Below are 24567 nucleotides of genomic sequence, written 5' to 3' on the forward strand. Positions count from 1 at the left end.
TAAAAATGACGAATTTTTATATTTTTCATTGTGTCATTTTGTGCCATAATTGCTGCTAGATTTAACATATAAGTATCTGCACAAATTTGACTAATCTCCGAAGTGCATATGAGTAATTTGGATGCATTAACAAGAAATTAATCGTCCCTTAACAGGATCACTTATATCATTTGCGAGTACTAGATTTAATTATGTACAAAATACAACTTTCTTAGTATAACTTTTCGGTTTTATGTCGCATTTCTATACTGAATCCTCCGTAACAATAAATATTTATAACTTGTTTGGAGGGACAAAGAGATTCTTGCAAAAAAAAATTCAAAAATAGAGGGTGAAATATTAAATAGAAACGGGTTTGGGTAACTGGGGCAAATAAACCAATCCGTTTGTGATCTTTTCTCTACTGGGTCCTGGCCACTGTCACCAGACTCATCACCTCCACCTCCACCTCCACCTCCAACCTCCGCAAACACTACTCCTTTGCCGTATTCCCCCAAATCCACCACCCCAACATTGCCCCATTATTCGTTCCCTTAAACTTCCCAACTTGTTTTCGGTTGAAATTTCACCAGCACGAGCAGATTGTCTTCCGCCGTCGGCATCGGAGTTTCCTTCAACTTCAACCCCTTTTTGTCGAGGTAGAAAATATAGCATGCTCATAAATCCTCTTTATTGTCGTTTTGAAAGAACTGAATTTGAAATTGGGATCTAATTGCCCTAATAGATAGGAAAGCAGAGAGTTATCAATTCTAGGGTTTTTTTAACTGCAATCTGAATTGCAGATTAATCCCTATTCTTTGGTGGTGTATGTTTAGTAGGTGAGAGATGGACTTTGAAAAGATAGAGACAGAAGTGAAGATTCATGTACAGAAATGGGTAGGAGAAGCTCAGTTATTGATTCAGAGGACATCACCAGCTCAACTTTATGTCGCCGTTGCCGTAGTCGTGTTCACCATGCTTTTACTCATACTCAGTAATATCCTTTTCTTTTTGTGCTTTGCTTATTGGAATTTTCTGCTGTACTTTATTCTGCTACCCTAAAGTTATTTGTTGAATGAACTATATCAATTTTCCTGCATGTTTATTACACGACGCCTTAACAATTAAAGGGTGTGACTTTAAAGCGCTGTTGTACTTGATGAGATTTGCAGTCTGCAAAACCGGTTAAATTGATCACAAACTAGGCAGTGGAACATGAAAGGCATATTTTCCTATTCTTGTAATTTAGGTTTAAAGGTTGAGCAAGTGGTGTTACGGATATATAGATCAAACTATTTATTTAAAATGCAAATGAATGCTATTTAGAGTTTTGATATGTGTAATTAGTGCTGGAAACTGTAGGTTTAAATTAGGGTGCAAGATATAATCTATCTGGCCTGTCACCTACTTAAGGTTTAGCAATGGTAACAGTTTGGTTGACGATGAAATTTTCATTTTTCAGTTTTTTGCATGACGGCCGCATACTTATAAGTATTTGCTTAGTTAGAACCTTTTTTTATTCCCTTTAACCTGCCGATGGGGAGCGTATCTGCTGATTTAGAGTTGCTTCATTTATGTTTGTTGGTGTGCCCTATAGACCATCTTAGTTATGCTGAAAATGGTGTATGTTAATGATATTGCCAAATGTAGCTTTTCTGGTTCTGGTAAATGCATGGTGGAGTTACCATACAGTAGATTTCCATCGACTTATGAGATTCAGAAGAAACTTTCATGTCTGTGGATACAAGTGTGTACATCTGAGCCCTGTGTGCGTGAGTGTGCTTATCATATATTTTCAATGTGCTGCATGCTGCTCTGATAATAATGTGCTCTTTTGGCCTATTTGATTTCTTTGAGGGGCCACAAGCGTACCTTTATTTTAGTTTGAGTTAGATTTAACCATAACGGCTCATATCTTCAAAAGAGGAGATTGTGCCACATTTAACATTAATTTGTCTGTCTGGGCTACTGTAAATTGTCTCTGGTGAAGAGAAGTTGTGTGAAGCATGAAATTGCAATTATGGATATGATTGAAACAAGGCATTTGATTTTGTTTTTAGCATTGCATTAGGTGAAACTAGATAGGCTCTTTGTGCCCACTTTTTTCAGTGAATAGTTTTTTCCAGCATGTAATAACTTCAAGTATATCGACTTACTCTGTGCAGAAAATTAAAAACTGATGCCTATCATTTGCTATGATAAATGCTTTTTTCCCCACGTCTATGAGCATTGATTGATTGGAGGATGCATGTTTTCTTGTGATATTTATTACTTTTGCAATGTTTCTTCCTGCACAGAAGCTAATGAAGTTTATACATATCTTGTTGATATTGCAGTTAAACTTTTCAAACGCAAAACATCTAATACCATTGTGCTCACTGGGCTCAGTGGAAGTGGAAAAACCATTCTCTTTTACCAAGTAAGAATTTAGTATAATTAGGGCGCCTGGTACCTCTTGGTGTTAAATTTCATTAACTTGATGTGTTTCACTATTGACATATTGTTCGTTGCCTTTATCAAAGCTCCGTGATGGCTCCTCTCATCTGGGTACTGTGACATCTATGGAACCTAATGAAGGCACCTTTGTACTGCACTCTGAGACAACTAAGGTAACCTGCTTACGCCAGAAGCATGCATGAGCATAAAGAAACTTCAGATACATTTAGGACACTGGAGATGCTTGCTGCTGAGTTTTTACTGAGAAGATATCTGATCTTGTCAATAACACAAGAAAACACACCAGTTTATATTAACTTTTTTTCTATCCTTGTCAGCTCTTATTGCCCATTCTTATCTCAGGAATAGAAAATTCTCTAGGTCTAGATAATACAACACAGAAAGTGCTAAAGATATCATAATATCTGACTTGATAAACCATGAAAAATATGTGTCACCATCTCATTGGTGATAGTGAAGGTGCATGTAGACATGTTAGTTGTTCTCTCTTCAATAACATAAGATAGTTGACCTGTCATCTAGTAGATTCTCCAGTTAGATATTGTGAGATGGAATCATTTCAACATTATTTTCCATTTCCCTTGTAAGTTTTGAAGTGTCATTTAATGGAGATACTATCCTGGACTTGCAGAAGGGCAAGATAAAGCCTGTTCACATTGTTGATGTTCCTGGGCATTCTCGTCTTCGAGCCAAACTAGATGAGTTCTTGCCTCAAGCAGCTGGCGTTGTCTTTGTTGTTGATGCTGTGGAATTCCTACCTAACTGCCGTGCTGCCTCAGAGTAATTAAATCCGCCCTTGCGTTGTTTGTTCTTACCAGTGTTTATTCTAGATACCAATGTATTAGTATTTCTTATTTGGTATGTGCCCAGGTATCTCTATGAAGTTCTTACAGCTGCAAGTGTTGTAAAGAGGAAGATTCCACTTCTCATCCTCTGCAACAAGGTGGATAAAGTCACCGCACACACAAAGGATTTCATCAGAAAACAGCTGGAGAAAGAAATGTAAGCTCATCAAATCTGTTGTTTGGCTTTTTAATAATTAAATTCAAATTTTGTTCTGGGTAGCTTCTCTATGATTATTAGCTTTGGCTGTCAAAACCATCTCATGCACCAACTTGATCAAGTGGTTTCAGATTAATACATATATATATTATTTCTGTGCAATGTTTTGCATGCTGTTGCCTATTTTGATGTGACTAAGTTGTGTCACTTAATAGCAATTTCAATTTCACTAATGACTTTTCATCTTCATTGATCGTCTATTTGCTAAATTTTTCAGAACCTGAGTTGTGGTTTTTTTAATTTTCTTGCTGATCTAGTGACAAGCTTCGGACATCAAGAACAGCAGTATCTGAGGCAGATGTCACTGATGAATATACACTTGGGACACCTGGTGAAGCCTTTGCATTTTCCCAGTGTCACAACAAAGTCGTCATTGGAGAAGCTTCTGGTTTAACTGGTGAGATAAGTCAGTTGGAAGACTTCATTAGAAATCTTGTGAAGCCTTGATTGGAGAATCCATGTTGTACCCTGAGTGGTTTCCTTCGATGTGAAAGAAGTACATCCTCGTTTTAATTTGCTGGAGATATGGGTGAGAGAAAGGACATTTGACCGGGTGAGGTGGCTCAAGTTTAGGGAAGAGAAAATGATGGTGCACCGAAAGTGTTTTATCATTGCACTTGTTTCAGTTATTAGGAAATATGTCTCACCCTAATGCTTGAGTAGCTCCGCTAAGAATTTCCTTTTGAGTGACATACATCTTATTCTTTGACACCTAATTGAATGATATGCATCATTAGTCAGCTTCTTATTCTAATTTTCCAGCATGTGTACTTGAGAGCTTGCAGTATTTAGAGCATGGATTTGGTAATGTAACTCCTGCAGTGGACATCATCAGAAATTGGGTTTTTGCAATTCCTTGTGCTTTGGCACTGGCCATATAGAGGCCTTTTTGGTTTTTTGCTTTTTCTTCAGGTTTGTCTCTTCTCAGAGACTACTAGGAGATAAGGAAGTATCAATTTCGAGTATTGCAGGCAAGAATTCAAGCGAAAATTATCCGATGGAAGTACAAATTATAGGAGACATTTTAAAAATTCTGCTTGTATCACGTACATGTTTTCCAATTAACTTTTTATACATTAAATCATTAAAAAAATGCTACAGTAATTTTATATTGTATTATGACTGTCAAATTCAAAATTTGTTCATGTGTCACCTATTCAACCGTGATAACGTGTACGCTGATAGTTTATATAAAATTTACTCTTTAAATAATATTCTATCTAAATACCAAGTAAGATTCACTTCTATTGTCTTATTGATACCCAAAACCCATGAGATGAAATTCTTCAGGTGCTGGGATGATCATTACTTTTTTAAGACGCGTTCAGTTCACCCGCGTCACTTCTAATCACAAGATTTCAAAAACAAGAAAGCACCCAGGCGAGGGATTGGATGTCATGTAACTTCAGATCAAGTCATTGTTAAGGAGGGCAGGCTATAGTTTGACATTATCCCACTAATAGAAAGTTGATTTATTTGACAAATCCCAAATTTTCTGCTGTATGCTATGCGCTGCTTGGGGACCTGGCTATCATCAGCCACGGGCATAGAGAGACACAAGATTATGGCAGAAAATTGACGTCCAATAGTGTATTGTCCAATAGTGAAATTGTGGACGACCACCGCCAGTAGTGCACATCGATATAGAGATTCCAAACAAATGACGGAAAGACTGCAGACAAACAGACAAATTGTGACCCCTATTTTGATAAACTCCACCGACATATGATTATTTAAAACCTGGGCTTGTTATTCAATCAGTCGTCAGTCAGGTAAATTGTTTTGTGTGTGTGTTTTTTTGTCCAAATGGTTATATTCAATTCGGGTAAAAAGAAAACAGAAAATTTAAAACATCTACTGAATGACACAGCTTTTGCTCATTTTGATTAATCTTTAAGTTCATCAGCACTAGTTTGGATATGATCAAATGAAGGAATCTTATCATCCCATTCAGAATACTTGGCCACTTCTGTACCATAGCGGCCAAAACAATGAGCTACTTCATTGGCCTCTATTATCAACAACGAGCAGATTAGTCTGGACAAAATCTTGAAAAGGTTTACACTTTTGAGCTGATGGAGCAATACAACTGCATATGTTTGATGTAAATAAACTCTGGTACTTCGGTACAGATCCTCTTCTTCAAGGATTTGAGGAAAGACACTGAGGGTCAAGATAACCTCATGGCTTTAACATATGGAGTAGTTATTACAACCTGTAGCCGATGGCAAAAATCTATTACTGCCCATCATGATGTTGGCAGTATATTTTACCTTCCAGAAGGTAGGGAAAAAGGTAAAAGCATAATCATTTCCTTCACCTTTTATGGCAGCCAAATCAGGACTAAATAAATCTCCACAAATGCTTTTTTACTTACTTTGAAGTGGCCGTTTTGGATGTTGGCAATGTCATATCTGGATCATCATCTGCCTCTGCTGCATCTCTGAACTTTTTATAAATATCACTTCTGTAGAATTCTCTAGTTCTAGCAACCAAAATCAATGAAGCAAGAGCTCCAAAGAGAGTAATGCTAGCCAATACGATAAAGGGCAACCTATAACATTGAGTTCCAATGCATGTCAGATCCTTCACGGATGACCTAGTCATTCCCCTCCTGGCAAGATCTTTCAATGCCTCTCTATCATAAAGAGGTCCGGTGACCTTAACATTTAGGATATATGAGCCAAGGGGGCTGGCCAACTGTCCGCAATTGAACAACGTCGAGTAATGTTTCAGGCCAAAAAGCTCGGAAATGATGGTAAAAATCAGTGGCAGCTGTGCACCAAATGAGAATCCAATTATGATGGATGCTACATAAACTGAGCCATTGAAAGGAAAGGCAATAAGGAGATAGCCAGTGCAAGCCAAGAGTAGGACAAATGTCATCATTAGAGTTCTTGGAAATTTGTACTTGACAAGAAGAGTTTCGGATACGAAACCAGAAAAGATTCTTCCAAAGAAGTTCCATATGCTGAGAAGTGAAACGAAGGACTTTATGGTTTTTGTGGGATATCCTAATGATTCTCCTATCTGTCCCAAGTTATCCACTGCAGTTAAGCTTGATCCCAGTCCACAGAATGTTGCAAGAAACAGAACGAGCATATCAGTGCTCGAAAGTGCTTGTAGGATAGTGTAATCATCTCCTCTCTTTGGCTTCTTAAAGACGTTCTGGTACCAAAGTGCTGTCTGATTCTCATCAATCTTTTTGCTTGAAGATTGAGCTGCCGATGTCTGCTTTGGCTCAATTTCTACCGGTATCTCGATAGATACTGTAGGACTAGAAATAACAGGACGGTTTCTTTGCTTCCAGATTAGCCACTCTTGTTTAATGGCAATCAGTAAAGGAAAAAAGAGCAAAGCACAAGCCACAGTTGCACTTCCAGCATAAGCTGCTTGTGAGAAAGCTACTGCTTTTTGAAGTATGGTCATAACCATAAGAAACAATGCAAGCGCAATTGACACGAATAGGAAGTAGTAAAAAATGCTCAACTGATTTGGCTGCCTAACAACCTTCATTTCGCGAATCGTGTACACGAAAACCACCGACAAAGCAGCTGGAAGCCAAGCAATAAGAAGAATAAGAGACTTGGAATCATTCCCATACACAGCCAAGTATACTTGTGTCAAGATAGCTCCACTGAGTCCAGTGAAACCTTTCAATAGGCCAATCATGATTCCCCTGCTCTCGGGGAAATTTTTAACAGAAGTAACAAGAGCACCTGTATTGGCAAAATTTTGAGAGTTGGCTCCCACACATATATAGATGCACATCATCCAAACTTTTGGCTTGGCAATTCTCCCGGTGACAGCTAACCATATCATGAAGTAGCCAGCAAAATTCATGCCTGCACCAATCAAGAGCACAAGCCATGTTGGAACTACCTCATCAATAAGGCCCGATAAAACTCCAACATTTGCACCAAAGTCCTTAAAGAAGCCTAGAAGATTGAGTGTAGTTTGATCATATCCAAGAGAAGACTTTATCTCTTTAGAGTAAGTTCCAAAAAGATAAGTTGCACCGGCTCCAGCCATGATCAAAAAGGAGGCAAAAAGTGAGAACCATCGTCCTCGAACAACATGAACGGCAAAGGGGATAGCCCCATGGCCTCCACGGTGGCCGGTGCAATTGCTATTGCTCATTTTTGCTCCCCCCATGTATCCTTTTCTCTATGACTATGTGTAGAAAGCTTGCAGAATTTCAGATGACCAGCACACAGACATATAAAGTTGGTTGGCTAGTTGCAAAAATGTACAGCTTAGGCTAGGGTTGGTCAATGGGTGGGGTTGCAGAAGCTACCTCGGGGCAATGAAAACAAAGGAAGCCTTGTGAAATGCTGTCATCAACTCAAGGGCCAACGTGATTGCCCCTCGGCTATTCACATGTGTAAACTGGTCTTTAGGACTAAATGAGTCTGTACCCTGTACAAGGAAAAAAGAAATGTACATTCAAGGCCAAAATTTATTTACATCAACTGTGCGGATATATGTATATATATTTCTATTGGGATGCATCTACTGCCTCATTTGGATTGAAATTTTCATCCAAAAATTTTTACGTTTTTTATGAACATATTTTTAATCAATTTTTTATGTCATATACATCGAATCATTACAGTATATTCTTCTATAAAAACTTAAAAAAACAGCAACCCAAACGGGCGATTCCTTTTCACCCTAAAACATCCCAGATGAGACAGGAGCAACCATTTGTGCCTTGACGCAAAATGTGATAGGGGTTGATTTTGGATGCAGAACAAGCCAAAAAAGAAAATATGAGCAGATTTCAGAAACAGAAGAAGCCAAAACAGAAATAGCATAAATTGGGAGCGTAAACAAAAAAAATTTTGGATAAATTAATGATGATAGATGAGGCAATGAGAATTTATAATGAATCTAATTGCAAAAAAGCCCCCAGTGATCCGTTTCAGATAGGGGCTATATTGAGATATGACGCCCCCAGGCTGGATTTGCCTCTTAGACAGAAATGTTGGACATATTTAAGGATAAGCTAAAAGAAAAGAGAGCCTGGGCTGCCATTCTTGGTTGCTCCTTAATTTTCTCGCTTTTGTCACATGACTCGCATATGGCAATAGAAGTAAATACTCCAGAAACGGTGATTCTGGATAATTTCCAGCATCCATGGGCTACTAATCTCAATTTTGTGTGGTGTGTTTTCACTTTTCCGCTTGTAAAACCTTTAGTCGCCTAATTTTTAGCAATCAAGAAACTGGTGGTCCTCAGTTCCCTAGTCTCAAAATGATCTGGAAATTGCACGAGCACATCCTGGAACTCTTGCTTAAAGGGTACCATTAGTTTACTTTCTTCTGATGGCACAAACACACACACTCTTTCTTCCAACTTTTTCTTGCTTAAAGGCCTAACAAGTTCCGAAGAACCCAAAAAGAAAAAAGAAAAAAGAAATAACAACAAATTTTCATGTTTTATAACCAAGAAATTATTTTCGACACAAGAAACTGAAACAATTGATCACGACCTGCATATCCTAGATAGAAGGAAAGTGATGGCAGCAGGGGATGTATTTCGATTCTTCTCGCCTCTGTTCATCATAATTTCGAGAAAGGAGATGCAGCCAATCATGAATGCCATGAAACTGTAGTTGGTTACAGAGGAGGACTTATCAATCCATCGTCCTCCACTTCATCATGTTAGTGGACAATTACGTGAACTCAGTGAGCAGCAGCTGTGTTGAGTTGGACAACCAAATAATAACATGGTGGTGCATACTATTGCACCATAATGCTAGAATTATCAGTTGATTGCATTACAGAATGGTTGTGGACCTCTGGCCCTATCTCCATTATGGGAATATTATGATTTCTTTGCTGATTATAAATGTGAATTTTATCAGCCCATATAAATAATTTGCGATTACATTAAAGTTGTGCAAGTTTATACTGAAAATTGTAAAAAATATATATATAACAATTGGATTGAGGTGGACAGATTCAACTGAAGAGATCCTGATTCCTTAAATTAAAATAGTTGCACTACTAGTTCATGAATTACGATGACAGCCCGACAGCTCCTCATGCATCTTAATCCTGTACAATGCACACACTTGAACGGACATCTGCAGATGTTGGTGACTGAATGCGACTAATACTTTCCAACATTCTCGTGAACTGCTGGGACGGTGGATACTGGACATATGTGACTACTGGATTTGGTTAATTACGAAGGGATGGTGACGGTGTATATATCCATTTTTGCAAACTTACAAGAAGTTGGAAACCTGATCAACTTGTCGAAGGCCATTTCGTCACAAGGTGGGACTTACAGTCACAATCCCTCTACAGTTGTCTTGTCTGTGAGTTGTTCAAATCCTACACCTGCATCTGATCAAGGGATAATTTCATAGTTCACAGGCCTCTCTCGAGGCTTATGGTATTTGCAAACAATACCTTTTAAGTTCGGAAACTGAGATAATTTTCCATCGCCAAAAAATCTTAATAATAAAGATTTCTGTCATCCTTTAAACACCAATCGTCTTCTCTTCTTTTTCCTTCCCTTGAAATCAAAACACTAAAACTTTCAAGATCATTCGAGATAGGAATGCACTACTTTACTAGCAACTTATATTTCTTGCCATTTTATGTCCTTCCATCTCCTACCTTTTAACCTTTGTAAAATATTTTGAAAACTAGAGATCAGCATCATTTTGTTATCTTCCTATCAACCCTAATTCCCCAATTCTCTGTTCAAAACGTCACCAAAACCATCTCCACACCTTATGCCATGCATGGAAGGTTCTTTCGAGAGGGTCTTCTTTCTTTTTCTTTTCTTTTTTTTTTTTGAGAAAGACATGGCGACTAGGGTAGAGAATGAGGAATAATGGAATGGTTGGAAGGAGTGTGTGACTATGGAGCTATTTAGTTACGGAATAGGTGGTAGGATCAAGAAGGAATTTGAGGTAACTTGAGTAAAAGTGTCTTCCTAGTTTTCTCTAATTTTTGTTACTATTTTGTAATTTCAATTTAGAGTCCATTACTTGCCTTAATGATGTTAGACTCATTATTTAAAGAAAGGAAGTTCTTGTCATTTTATAGCACTGAGGGAAGGTAAGCATAATTTTTAAAATCTAAAAAGTACTACCTGTAATTGAGGTAAACCTGAGGAGGGTTTATGAAATTATGCCTTTAATCAATTTACAAGGCGTATGGTAGTAGTGTGCGGCCTTCATTCTCATCTATTAAGGGATTGGGAATAGATACAATTAGCTTTTGGTATAATTTCGGGGTATATTTTTTTTACAGGGTTGTGCTTATAGATTGAGAAGTGTACCCCAAACTATGTACAATATACAATAATCGTACAACTGCACTAAATCCTCAACTACATCTGCTCCATATCTATTCATTAGTGAACAAAGCATTGCACTGCAAGATTTAGAGGAAGAAAAAAGGGAAATCATACGTATAAGATGAGACACATAGTCACGGACGCAGCTTAATGTAATGACAATCTTGACTTACTAATCCTTGAATCATTCAAGGTAAGTAGCCCACCAATTGGTGCAGCTAAAGGAGATCATCCACGCTCGCGTTACTCAAGGAGAAAATAGCACGTATTAGTTACTAATACTTATTGAGTAAATCTTATATGTATTAACAGTATATACACTATCATAATTGGATGCACGACATAAATACAAAATTTAGATTATATATCATGCATCTAATGATAAAATTGTATATATTATCACTATATAGAAAAGTAATTCATACTTATTTTAATTTCCACTTCTTCATTGACATAGTGAAACTGTGTGGCTGGAGTTGGAAGTCTACCATGGACTGGATTGGATAGCACCAACTCCTTCCGCCACCAGGATACAGAAAACAAAATAAAAATCTAGAGCCACTTGACCAACTTATTTCCTAATTTTTAAAATTTTGTGTCTTTAAGGTATAAGATAAACAGGCAGGGAAGAAAAAGGATGAAGCCCAAATTAGAAACTTTGATCTTAGACCCAATTGGGTTCAATTTGGCATAGTAAATTCAAGCTTTCTCAATTTGGAATAGAGGAACCCTTTTCCTTAATTGACAAAAGATCTTGTTTGAGCAATGGTAGACTATGATCTGTGTTTCATTAGCTTAGGACGTCCCAAAATACCTACACAAAAGCCCGCAAGGCCCAATTTGTCTCCAGGCATCAGAGCAGGCCTTTTGGGGCAAACTAGATTGGACCAGATTGAGATCAAACCATCTTTGGTTATTGTAGTTCTGGCTAAAGTGAACAAAAAATAAAATGCAAGACTTGAATGATCTTTCACGTTCAATTCGGAGAACATGTCGGGTTAAGTTGTTTTCGTCATGCAAATTCTCCATCAGTTACATGAGGTGGCATCTTCTGAACTTCAAAAGTTGCTGCTTTCCTCTGATTTAGGCCCTGTTTGGATTGCCATTTTTAAGAGTATTTGTAGAAAAATACACCGTAGATATTTGATATATATGAAGTAAAAAGGTAATCGAGAAATATATTCATGGAAAACGTAAAAACTTTTTTCGGAAAATAGCAAAAAACATAAAATTTTTTTTTGACATTTCGTTAAGTTTTCTTGCAATATCTAGCCACTCAATGGAGGACAAGTTAACAACTGTTTGGTGCTTCCCAGTTCCCACCTTGAAACTCTCTCAAAAAAAAAAAAGAGAAAAAAAAACTTAGTAGTCCATCAAAACTTCATAACCTCATCCATGTCAGTGGCCCAGAATTATGTGAATTTTAGGCCTACGCCTAAACAGTCAGTCCTTTTGCAGCCGACCTAAAAACCCAATCCTTTGAAAGCCCATTGGCATGGTCGTTTGAATCGGCCAAATTATTGGGGTAAAGAAACAAGTATTTCCCTGGAAAGCAATTCCAAGTTGATATATTTACACGTTGAATGATAAGTACGCGTGAATGGTCCAGCGGCAGCGCCTCTCACCAGTGACCCTTGAGGTCACAAGTTCGAATCTCCGCTACGCTGGATTCCTCCGCGCACTTAACGTGTTCAGGCCGGGTTGGGACGCCGGGCCCGGGCCGCAGGGGATTAGTCGGGCCCCGTAAGGATTGACCCGGACACTCCTGTGTCGACAAAAAAAAAAAAAAAGAAGGGTAGAAGGATATTTTTAAAAAAAAAAAAGAAAAAAAATCCTTCTCTATATCATTCTTGTAATCTTTGAATATTCGAAAACGCCCTTCACCTTCTAAAAAATTTTAAATTTAAAAAAAAAAGAAACTCAGAAGCATAAATAGCCAAATGATTGGTTGCATTAATTTCCACATCTCAAAATCCCAATTACGTACTATACAAGAACACTTGCTAAGCACATGTAAACATGGCCACACTTGTTCCCGTTCCCCTCGGCAAGGAGTAGTCCATTCCTCTATGGTTCTCTGCAAATAATTGCTCACATGCAACTCTTTCTTTGTTCTGCATTATGTATATACCCTTCAATTCAAGAAAAGCTTCATCCCCAGCACCGTGCATGTGCATCATGTACAGCTCATTTCTCCACAAGAGTAGGGCCAATGTCCTAAATGTTTTTGATGTTTTAGGAACTTCTTATACGGGAATCCCCAACCCTTTCTATTGTTCCCTTTATGACTTTCAGGCTGGTAAAGGACCCCCCCCCCCCCACTGCCTCACAAGTTCCATTATATTCAGTACCTAGATGTTGTATCAGTTCGTCTGGTCTCTAGATGACTATAAATTATACTATATATACTGTTTATGATGGCGTTCACGACTTTCTTGCCCCCAAGGCATATTCTTAATGGGCCATATATTTCTCGCTTTTGTTTGATGTTTGCTGGGCTTGATTCTACAGTTCTTCTGTCACAGCATTTGCAATTACAACCTAACACTTGCCCTGCAATTTGATGCGTCAACTCTCTAATAATTAAATACCACCTGCCAACTCATTTACTGCGGAGTTGGTTTCTACGTATGATTTATGTACTTCTTCTACCGTCTCATTCTGATAGTCCTAATTTTTTCACACAATTTAAGAAAAATTAATTAATTTTATTGAAATAATAAATCTAAATTACTATCTTTTTAAAATACCCTTATATTAAATAAAGTATGAATAATTAGCCTTACATTAATTACAACAATAATATTGATAGAAAATTGCACATTTCAATAACAACCTACATTAAATAACTTAGGTTATACTCTAAAATAACTTACATTAAATAAGAGAGCATTTTAGATAAATTCAAAGTTAACTATACTCTTCATTTGGAAAGTAAACTATACAATTCGGAACGGATGAAACTGGAAAACAAGCCTATCAAAGTGGGACAGAGAGAGTATTAAAAGGAAAAAATAAATCAAGCATAGCTTTTATTTGTTCATAATTAACTATTCAAAAGAACTTTAAGGATTTGTCTAACAATTGCTTCTAGGGCACTAGTTGAGTAAGAGACCCAAGTGTTACCATTTTAAAAGGCAATTTCTCAAGTATTATTGACAGGGTGTATTTCGCCACCGTTAACTTGTATCGAAAGTCAAGAAATGAATACTTAAAAATGCAAAATTAGTACGTAAGAAAGGCAAAATCAGTATTCCATAATGGTAACTAAAATCAATAGTATTATATAATGGCGAGTGCTTATGTAGATTTCCCGCATTGCCCAATTCAGTACTACGTAATAGATGAAAGTGAAGGTAAATTAGAGAATATATGTAACATAAGGAAAAGGATACCCTTTCTTTTCTTTTCTTTTTTAATCCTCCCACCCCTTTCCATACCTCTCCCACCCCAAGTTAACTAGTCGCATCCTAAGTGATTAGTTGCGTGTATGTCATTTAATTTTCACCTTCTAAGTTAAACAGGATTAAGATTATAATACTATCTGCAGAGATCTCCATGTACCCAATGAAACAGTGCATTTGTATAGCAACTGTAAAATATATATATAAGCTCATCTCCTATTCTCCTGAGATCCTATTTGAGTTTATTTTTCCTTTTCCTTTCTTTCTCAAACCTTATCAAAACAGAAGAGACACAGGGGCTTCACCCCTTGATCATCAAACGTGATGAGAACTAAAGTAGCTAGTATGCTTCTTCACCTCCTAACATGGAACCTGTAATTGTGAGCCAGAACGGGATGGACAAAGGAAGTCAGTGGTCCAGAATGCCCATACGGTCTTGAAATCACGTGAGCCGGTGTGGCTGTTTTGTCACAGAAATAATTGTACGGGCCATCTTGCCCCTTATCTTCAGAGCGATTGAAATGCCGTTTTCTTGCATGTACTCGACGTAGCGGCCAAGGAGGACAGCGACCGGAAGAATCTTTAGGCATCATATTAATGCAATTGAAAAGAGCTGCAATATACTCCAGTATAATGTATGGACTTCTTCCAACTGCTTAATTGGGTGAAATTGCAAATTTTTTTTTTTTTAAAAAAAGTTCGCTTAAAAAAGAAAAGGGGAAAAAAACGAAAAACAAAGAGAAAAAAAAAAACCAGGGATTCAATTTGGTTCTTAAGACATTGAAGAAGTGCATAGATTTATGATGGTATCCATATCGTTGGCAAAAGAGGGGAAAAAGATGAGGGCTGTTTCGAGCATGAAGCAATGACTAAAAAGTGTACAGGTATGAATTAACTTTCTTTTGTTTTCTTGCATAGGAGGGGTCTGGTCTGGTCTATTAAAGACAGTCCATCTTAAATAGCAGGCATTGTAAACCCACGAATTAGATTTGAAAACCGTGTTAAGCTAGACCATTAGTTTCTAGTCTTTTTGGCACTTGAGTTTTCTGTGAATTAATTCTCAATCTCTCAACTGAGACAAGAAAGAATCGCCCCAGTAAATTGCCTTCTGTGCTGGATCCACTAAATTAATGGAGCACCCACAGTAACCCAGAGATATATATATATATAGTATTTGAAGAACTTTGTTTATCTCCTCTGAATGTTTAATAATTAAATGCATCCAAACAAGTGACAATCCAAGCAACAACGTCACGAGCACTGAATTATAGAAAAACTAAAGTATAGATATTTTTTATACTGACAGTGTATAAATTAATGGATTTGGATGCATACTGATTTGTAAAATTTGAGGTTTAGATTGAAATGACGTGATATACATTTACATCGATTGGGTTAACACTGTCAACGTAAAGAAGATTAATTCAAAACTAAAATGATAATTAAAAATTTCTCTCATATATATATATCATGACAATTGACATAGAATATAAACTATAAATACTTGTTTTGCATTTTCAAAATGAAACTGAATAACTCAAGGTCCAAAGATGCTCCTAGTTACCCGTGGTTTAAGGACTTAGGTATGTCTACTTTATAGCGTACAAGGCCAAAAGTTGAAAAAAACCAACTATTGAAAAAAAAAAAAGAAAAAAAAACAATAATGTGTCAAAGCATAACTGGCCACGTCAAGAATCCGCATTATCATGCTTTTTTTTTTATGACTGATAGTTCTCGATGGGATCGAAATAGATGTTCAAATTGACCAAGAACATGATTAGCACTATGATGGGAGGGATTATATCTTATCATGTAGTAATTAATTAGTGCTTCTATGATCGGCCAAGACCACAATCATGAAGGATGAGCTTAATTTGCCTTTTCAAGGTGGGGTTGATTAAAAAGTACCCCAAAGGCAAATGACTTGATTTTACCAGCGCGGTGATCCATCTGATGATGATTTGCCCGATCTGATGTCGTTCTGGCACAAGTTTTTACTGCATAATTGCATTTTTACAGGAAGCACTCCCACCCCCTTTTGCAAATTATGTCAGAGATTCTTGATTTTTTTTTCTGGGGTTTTTGATACTAAAGCTTCTTGATATTCATTCATCACAAATAAGTCAAAATTCCACCTTCTTTTCTAATTATTTCATTCCATCGCGCTTTTTAATTTTCTGACCAGAAATGTATTTGTAATTTCAGTTATCTCTTTGCGAAACAGCATTTGTAAGGTCTTGATTTTGAAACTAATGAGATCTTTGTGATTGGAATTTGGAATGTGTGGTAAGAAAATCACTACAAAGTTTATGTATTTATTAAAAATAACGAGACAAATTAGAATCATTCTAAAATCCAATGAAACGGTCTCCACAATTATGACAAACTTTACCGAAATCAGAGTCCCCGCGGCCTTTTTTGTCTCTGTCTGTTTTCTTTTTCTTTTGGTCCCCATCCAACAAAGTTAGAAAAAAAACATATAGTAAAGAATTAGCAACAATTTTCTCCGACAATTAACTGGTAGTGTATGTGATTAACAAAGCGTAATCTTATTGATAAAACGCTTCACCTGTAATTGAGAAGACAAGGGTTCAAGTGATTAAGGGGATAAGCTGTTGATTCTCATGTGCCTTTTATTTATTTATCCCCAAATTCTAAATGCATTTACCAAGCATGATGAGATGGTATAACTGTTCAATTTACAGCCAATTTTTCATTTAAAATGAACTAAAGTTAGAGCTTTTTAATTTTCTATATTTGGCAATGGACTTCAATCTCTCCTTTTTGTCTAAAGATAGTCACCCATGTTCCTTTAAAAGAGGGGGAAAAAAAATCATGCAGTAATTATTAAACAAACTCACTTATCAACTAAATCGGTAAACAATAAATGATAATTTCGAATTAAAAAAATATATGGAGAATTTGGAATCCCAATTATATCATACATCCCAATTTAATAGGGCATATTTTATTTACCAATTGACAAAAATTCTTTTGCAGCTTTACAACTTGTTTCAAGATAATGAAACTACTCCTCCATCTCTCATTTCTATTTCTTGATCTAGAGCTAGCTGGATTAACTTGCTTCGACAGCATAAGTCGTCATGTTTGTGTCCTCATCCGTACCTAATAAACCTTTTTTTTCTTTTAGAGAAAGATTAACAGGAGGGGAAAAAAAAAAAAGAGCCACCGGTGTCTAGAGTCAGCTAAAATCGACAATTATCCCAGACAATAATACGTAGCAAGCAATGATCCACAGAAAGATAAATTAAGAAACAAAAAGGCCGGCGGGTCCTTTTCGGAGATTCCTTCTTAGAGCAGCAATCTGATAACAAACTCGTATTAGATAAGGCATAAATTGTCTCTGTTCCTTAAACTCTACGGAAAAAATGACTTCCGCTTGGATTTTCTTTTCCCCTTCTTTTTTAAGGTTGGAGTTTGGACTTCGACTTAGATATGGAGGAGGAGGAGGAGGAGGAGCCAGGAGGACGGTTGGCTGACTAAGTGGTTTAGCTGTCCAGAAAAGGCCCCGCTTTGAATGGTTTATTCTAGTACTTATCCGCAAAACCATCACTTTGATTGTTTCAAGATTTTTTGTAAGACCCACATTAATTTCATAGCCACGTAACTGCATAAAGCTCTTTATTTCTATACCAAGAGGTCTTATCATGTGAGCAAACAAATCCTTTACACACAATCACACATGAAAAACAAACAAATATGGGGATCTTTTGGGTGTCGTAGTCTCGTTTCAACGTTGGATGATAATTTTTTTTCTCTGTCGCAACTTTAACATTTTTATAATCTAATCTATTCTATTTTACAGGAAGGGGAGTCTAAGGAGGCTTTATAAAGGATTAGGAGGTAAACAGAACCTAATAAACCAAAGGGGTGTTCTGGTATCTCCTTTTGATTTTTTTCATTGCATGTGTGGTTTAACCTCCAACCTACAATCTAAAGAGAGAATTAACCTCTTTTTGATGGCCATTAAGCCAAAGTTTAGTGATTTTTTGGGTACTATATTGTTACGTATCAATTTACCATTAAATGTGTAAAAATAGATATCAGACCTCAAGTAATTTTAAGAGTTTAAATTATTGAACGATGTAATAAAAATTTATTGAATTACAACCATGAGTATGATTGATACTCACAAGGAATGGTAGACGCTGATTGATTTTCTACCTCCGCAGCTCCTATGCATGTCTGCTAACAGGTTTTGATAAACAAGTAGGACCAGCCCGATAGGTAGGGAGGAATTGTAATGAAAGAAACGTAAGAAAAATGCAATGGATGGACTTCTGGTGGATTTAGTCCAGCACACGTAACTTCATCATAATAGCTGTTTAGATCTGCAGCATAGTGGAAAGGAAAGTGATCGTAAAACTTTCATTCCTTTGGCTTCAAATTTGATCAAAATAAGAAAACCGTTTACTGTTGAATTCATGAGTTCTTTCCCCTTATCACATCACGCGGACCACAAAGAACCATTGCATGGAGATGGAATTTTGCGAAGGCAAGATCATTTTTTCTACGGCTCACTTCCAAAGTATGTGAACGCAATAAAGAAGTTTATTCCATTCGTCAAAATCCATTAATCACTCTCTTGACCTGAAGAAAATTCCAATCTTGTCCCATAGTGTATAAGCAGCCAGAAAGAGCTTTAAAAATTTTTTTTTTTCAGACTTTTCTAGTCTTTAAGTTCACATGCAAAAAAAAAAAAATCACATCCAATGTTCCCTTTTTCTTTTCTTTTAGAATATCATGAGAAATGAGCTACCGTGTCTTGGGTGTTCTTCATGACGAAGTCAAGGAGGGTAGCTTCCAATAATTAAACGTAACGTGCAGAAGCAGCTTAATAGGTTGCCCCGAACGCCCCCTTTTTTTTTTCAACATTAGTGAATTTGATGCAATCATCAGTTTTCACTCAATGACGACCTTTTCATTCATCTTTTGATCATAATATGGAAGGGTTTCTTCTTCTTCTTCTTTTTTGTTGGGTCAAAGTTTAGTATGATATTTTCATTTTTTGAGAGGCTGAACTGCTTGATTTCTAACACCTACCTAAAGTTCTATTTCTTATTAATATCATTTTTAAGTGGGTGGAAGACGGGCTGGCGAAGGAGCATATTTTACATCAAAGACTTTACGCAAAACAAAATTTATTAGGTGGAAGCTGAGATGGAATTAACATTACCAAACTGCACAATCAGTAAACGAAGATTTAGAAAACTAAAAAATAAAAAATCAATAGTAACAAGTTACTGATAGGATAGGTGCTAGTTTTGGATGTTTGCCTGGTACACTGCAAATGGATGAGGGGTTTGTTCCTGATTGATCGGATCGAAGGCTAAGCAAGTATTTGAAGACATTTTTTACTTGCTGTCTATAGAGGATGGTTTTGGATAGGATGTATGATTATCTTGCTCCATAAAAGTAACCTTCCTATAAGAATTATATACCATCACGAATGTATGTTCAGAACTTTATGTCTAAAGAATTTTGACTAGGGGGTTAACGAGTCGAATTTGAGTTATGCTATGCTTAGGTCAAACTCGATGTTACACAAGTTTACTCGAACTCGAGCTCGAGTCGAGCGAGTAGAAAATTATTTAACTCAACTCGACTTGACAATATGCATTTCCAAATTTGAATTCGACTCATTAAGATTCGAGACTAGTGTCAAATCTTAACAAGCTCTAGGGTTCGAAATAAAATTCAAAAAAAGGCTCGAAGATTTATGATAAATTATCTAAAATCCTCATTTCTTTTTTAGATTTTCCAATAATCCATTTTTGCCATTTTATAAATTTTATTGAGTAAACAACACTTATGGTAAATTACCTAAAATATAAACCCTTATTAGTTATTTCATAATTAAAATAAAACTATAACATAAATAATATACCAATAATCAAGTTACTCGGCGAGCACTCGAGTAGCACAAAATGGAGAGTTGAACTTAACTTGGTATATGTATCAAACTATTCGAACTTGAACTCGAACAAACCAAATTCTAGTCGAGCATTTGATCGAACCGCTTGCGAGCTACTTGTGAGCGACTCGACTTGCTAGCAGCCCTAATTTTGACCATTAAAAATCAAAGAAAATTAAGAAAGAAAGAGTGAAAGACCCTATATGCATCTTCTCTTCTTACAATTAGTTTGAAAATATGAAAACAATTTTAAGGAGTTATATTGATCTTTTTACAGAAACTTATCATTTGAATTGTTATTTTTTGAATTTTTTGTAAAAAAAAATGTACAGTAGTGATGTGATATATATGAAATAAAAATACATTTGAAAAATGTATTTGCGAAAAATGTAAAGATCTTTTGGAAAAAAAAATTAAACTTTGCCGGAAGCTTTATTCCAATGGCTTTTGGATAAATCTTTTATGCTTTTGTTTTTTGGGAAGTAAAACATGCATTGTTAGCATACACATAAGCGGGTCTAAATATGTATTACGTGCAAAGTTTGAAATTTAAATTCAAATTGAGATAATGCAGTACTATCCATGAGTTTTATCACTCCTACGTTTTGTATTATTTAAGAGGATGTCTATTAATCGAACATTACGATGGGTGACCTGCCTTCCAAAAGCAGCAAAACAAAAGATTAAGAATAGCATCTTAAACATCTTTAATTAATGGGTAATTCGTCAAAAATGCATGGATTGTGTACAGCACCACCAAAAGCACTTAAAAAGTAAGAAACACAACAAATGCGAACTCTCCTTTTTCAGACTGCATCTTTATGTGTTCCAGACATAGAATATTTCAACTTTCTAGGATTTCTGAAAATGAATTTTTTGGGCAGACATATTTAACTTTTTTCAAACTTTTTGTGATGCACACCACCATACTCATTTAAGTCAGTAGTCATTTCCATCACCTACCTCCCATCTTTGCCCTTTTAATTAGTTCATCCCATTCCCTTTTCCTTTTCATTTTAAGAATCTGAACTTCTGCTCTTCCATGATGATTGTACTCCATACTTTGTATGCTATGGTGATATGAGTTCTCTATGGGTATACAACAGTACAAATTATAGGGACAAGAGACTTGTAATGAGTTATGGATAAAACATGCTTCATTTTCCAGCCTCATTATAGTTCAAACAAATTATGAAATCAAATTCATAGAGGATAGCATCACTCTTATTAAATGTCAATAATCAACATTGGACTAAAATCTTACAAAAGTACATCAATATTTTTCAATCATTCTTTTATTTTTCAAACTAATTTTTTTATTTAACATATATTACATCACAGAATAGTACTATATTAATTATTTAAAAAAATTAAATAATCTTCAATCCAAACACCTAATTTATAGTAATTCATTTTAAATTGATTATGGAGAAAAGATATATTTGACAACTTGAGTTGACCGTTAACTACTAACATATTATTATATCATACATTATTAATATAGAAATAGTTAATGATGCAATAAATTGAGGTGTTTAAAAACGAGTGGCAACCTAATACATTATGAAAGTCAAAATCTTTAATCAATACAAGAGTTAAAAGGGTAATTTTGTCATTTCACTATACGTCCATACACAAAAAGGGCATCTTAGTCATCTTAAAGAATAGCGTGAAATATCAAATAAACACTAGACAGACTCCCGCTACCAATGCCTTGGTTCATTCTGCTCCATCACAATGTAACCTTTCTCAAATCTGCTCCCCATTCTCTCTTCGCTCTCTCTCTCTCTCCTCTGTTGCATGCTATCTCATGATTATTTTTTTCCTCGAGAAACACCAAAACAATCAGGATTTTGTAAATCATAGCTAGCAAAATAATTGTTTTAAGAATTAGGACTAGATCAAACTCCCATTCTTTTATTTTGTAACTTGCAAGTCAATTCTTTTCAGTAAATACAGAAGAATTTCTTGAGGCCAAAAGCTGATGATCATTTTTTTTTTCCGTTTGAAGCAAAAACGATCCTTCAACGAACCAATCTCTGTTCCTTAATCCACACACCAAAACTGCACCAAAAACGAAAACCCCATCTCACCAAATACATCATCCAACCCAACCCCTTTCACAGGCCTCTCCTTTCTTCTCTGGAGTGGAGGGGTTTAAGATAGGAGAAGAAACAGGGGAAGATGGCAGATTCATCACTTCATAAAAAACCCACAAGAAACAGAGGTTTCTACGTGAGGATGAGGTTCTTAAACCATCACAACAACGTTAATTATTCCAAACATGGCGGAAGAGCTTCACAACAATCCATTGAAAAAAGCTTTTGTTACAGATATTACAAATGGCTTCTTTGGATTTCTCTTGCTCTTTACTTCCTCTCTTCTTTTCTCATCACTCACAAACCAACCCCTTCTGCTCTTTCCCTCTCCACAACCACCATTCTTCCTCGCTTAAAAGCCTCTCGTGCTCTATTCGAATCCACTAATTCCACCTCAATAGGTAATTTCCTGAACCCCCCCCCCCCTTGAAAAAAAAAACCCAATGTTTGACAAAAATATTTTTCCTTGATTTAAAAATTCTAATCTTTCCTTAATTTTTTCAGGGAAATTTAGGGGGTTGAAGGTGTACATATATGAATTGCCCTCTAAATACAATACTGACTGGCTACAGGACGGAAGGTGTAGCAATCATTTGTTTGCCTCTGAGGTGGCTATCCACAGAGCTTTGTTAACTAGTGAAGTCCGTACGTTTGATCCTTGGGAGGCTGATTTTTTCTTCGTCCCTGTATATGTTTCCTGCAATTTCAGCACTGTTAATGGCTTCCCAGCCATCGGTCATGCACGAAGCCTCATCGCCTCGGCTATTGAGGTTATTTCCTCTGAGCTTCCGTTCTGGAATCGTAGCCTTGGCTCTGACCACATTTTTGTTGCATCCCATGATTATGGCGCTTGCTTTCACGCCATGGTAAGCCAAAGAAACAAGAATAAAAGAAAAGAGACCACCATTTTTTTTGAACGTATTTTTTGTTTTTATTTTTGAAGGAATGTTAACAAGTTCTGTTTTTTAATGTGAAAATAGGAGGATAGAGCTAAGGCGGACGGGATACCTGAGTTTTTGAAAAAGTCGATAATATTACAAACTTTCGGAGTCAACTATGATCACCCATGTCAAGACGTGGAACGTATCGTTATACCTCCCTATATCTCGCCGAAAAGTGTACGGAAGACGCTGGACAAGTCTCCGATCAATGGCCGGCGGGACATTTTTGCGTTTTTCCGGGGTAAGATGGAGGTCCATCCTAAGAATGTCAGCGGCCGGTTTTACGGCAAGTAAGAAAAAATTTGAACCCAACAAACGCTATCTCTCTATCTTTTTTTTTTTTCGTTCGCTGAAATTTTGAAAATGCCCCTGACTTTTGGTCACTTTCGGTTCAGGCGCGTGAGAACGGTGATATGGCGGAAATACGGGAACGATCGGAAGTTTTACTTAAAGAGGCATAGGTTTGCCGGTTACCAGTCAGAGATCGTACGGTCAACGTTCTGTTTGTGTCCGCTAGGGTGGGCCCCATGGAGTCCGAGGCTTGTTGAATCCGTGGCACTCGGTTGCGTGCCGGTCATAATAGCCGATGGTATCCGGTTGCCTTTCCCAGGCGCCGTGCCGTGGGCGGATATATCCCTCACGGTGGCGGAGAATGACGTGGCAGAGCTAGGACCGATTCTGGAACACGTAGCGTCTACTAACCTAACCGCCATACAGAGGAAACTATGGGACCCGAGTGTTAGGAGGGCCCTGCTTTTCAACGATCCGGTGGTGGATGGGGATGCCACGTGGCAGGTGCTGGAAGCCCTATCAAGGAAGCTCGACAGGTCCCAGAAGAAGTGGAGGGTTTCGAGCGAATGAGAGCGTAACACGTGGCGGAATGGGTTTGGGGGCGGGGTCCATGGACCACGGAGCCCCATAGATGCCAGCTAAGAGGGGCTGTGTACTCGACGTGGATGGAAGTGATTGTATGAATTGGAGACAGCTAAGGGTTTCTTGGATTTGCCAGCTGACTCAGGGGAACATGTGTAGATACAGGTCGATTATATCTAATGAATATTTGTAGGTGTGGGTCCCTATTCCCTATGAAGCTGATATGCTCTATAAAGAATAACCAGATGTTGGCAATTGTGGGGCTGTTTCTGGAGGTGGCATCGGGCATTGGTGGTACTATAATTTTTGAGGTTTGGCGCTATTGTACATGTGAGAAGAGGAATGGTAGTATTAATCTTTTATTAATGGATTAGCTTGCTGTAGCAGAGTTTTTAGAGTATATTTGTTTAGAAAATATTTTAAAATATTTTTTATTGACACTTTATTATGAGATATTTGGGATTATAGAGTAGGTAGGAGATCCAAATTTTGGGGGG

At 36.9% G+C, this 24567-nt stretch overlaps 3 protein-coding genes across 4 annotated transcripts; 2 read left to right on the plus strand and 1 right to left on the minus strand.

Annotated features, from left to right (window-relative positions):
• The first annotated feature begins 396 nt into the window (after positions 1–396).
• Positions 397–4350, plus strand: LOC113761906 (signal recognition particle receptor subunit beta-like). 2 transcript variants are annotated; one of them, XM_027305086.1, is made up of 7 exons: positions 397–638; positions 816–973; positions 2316–2398; positions 2502–2588; positions 3068–3216; positions 3307–3438; positions 3756–4350. In XM_027305086.1, the coding sequence occupies exons 2-7, from the start codon at positions 826–828 to the stop codon at positions 3943–3945; spliced, it is 789 nt and encodes a 262-aa protein (XP_027160887.1). In that variant the 5' UTR covers positions 397–638; positions 816–825; the 3' UTR covers positions 3946–4350. The 2 variants fall into 2 exon arrangements, with proteins under 2 accessions (XP_027160887.1, XP_027160897.1); XM_027305096.1 differs by having other exon boundaries at positions 819–973.
• A 1186-nt stretch (positions 4351–5536) lies between these two features.
• LOC113777140 (protein NUCLEAR FUSION DEFECTIVE 4) lies at positions 5537–7853 on the minus strand. Its single transcript, XM_027322184.1, has one exon. The coding sequence runs from the start codon at positions 7651–7653 to the stop codon at positions 5872–5874; it is 1782 nt and encodes a 593-aa protein (XP_027177985.1). The 5' UTR covers positions 7654–7853; the 3' UTR covers positions 5537–5871.
• Positions 7854–21862: 14009 nt separating this feature from the next.
• On the plus strand, positions 21863–24427 carry LOC113762996 (probable glucuronoxylan glucuronosyltransferase IRX7). The gene is made up of 4 exons (XM_027306673.1): positions 21863–22657; positions 22761–23122; positions 23237–23487; positions 23593–24427. Exons 1-4 carry the CDS (start codon positions 22342–22344, stop codon positions 24056–24058), a joined length of 1395 nt encoding a protein of 464 aa, XP_027162474.1. The 5' UTR covers positions 21863–22341; the 3' UTR covers positions 24059–24427.
• The last annotated feature ends 140 nt before the right edge of the window (positions 24428–24567 follow it).

Source organism: Coffea eugenioides, chromosome 1, assembly GCF_003713205.1.
Source record: "Coffea eugenioides isolate CCC68of chromosome 1, Ceug_1.0, whole genome shotgun sequence".
NCBI lineage: Eukaryota > Viridiplantae > Streptophyta > Magnoliopsida > Gentianales > Rubiaceae > Coffea > Coffea eugenioides.

What these genes read in the sequence shown, in the direction of transcription:
- LOC113761906 (XM_027305086.1), top strand. Translation starts at nt 826, where the DNA reads ATGGACTTTGAAAAGATAGAGACAGAAGTGAAGATTCATGTACAGAAA. An exon ending in AAACCATTCTCTTTTACCAA is followed by an intron (nt 2,399 to 2,501) that starts GTAAGAATTTAG and finishes CCTTTATCAAAG; the next exon opens with CTCCGTGATGGCTCCTCTCA. An exon ending in TGCACTCTGAGACAACTAAG is followed by an intron (nt 2,589 to 3,067) that starts GTAACCTGCTTA and finishes CTGGACTTGCAG; the next exon opens with AAGGGCAAGATAAAGCCTGT.
- LOC113777140 (XM_027322184.1), bottom strand. Translation starts at nt 7,653, where the DNA reads ATGGGGGGAGCAAAAATGAGCAATAGCAATTGCACCGGCCACCGTGGA.
- LOC113762996 (XM_027306673.1), top strand. Translation starts at nt 22,342, where the DNA reads ATGGCAGATTCATCACTTCATAAAAAACCCACAAGAAACAGAGGTTTC. An exon ending in GCGCTTGCTTTCACGCCATG is followed by an intron (nt 23,123 to 23,236) that starts GTAAGCCAAAGA and finishes ATGTGAAAATAG; the next exon opens with GAGGATAGAGCTAAGGCGGA. An exon ending in AGCGGCCGGTTTTACGGCAA is followed by an intron (nt 23,488 to 23,592) that starts GTAAGAAAAAAT and finishes CTTTCGGTTCAG; the next exon opens with GCGCGTGAGAACGGTGATAT.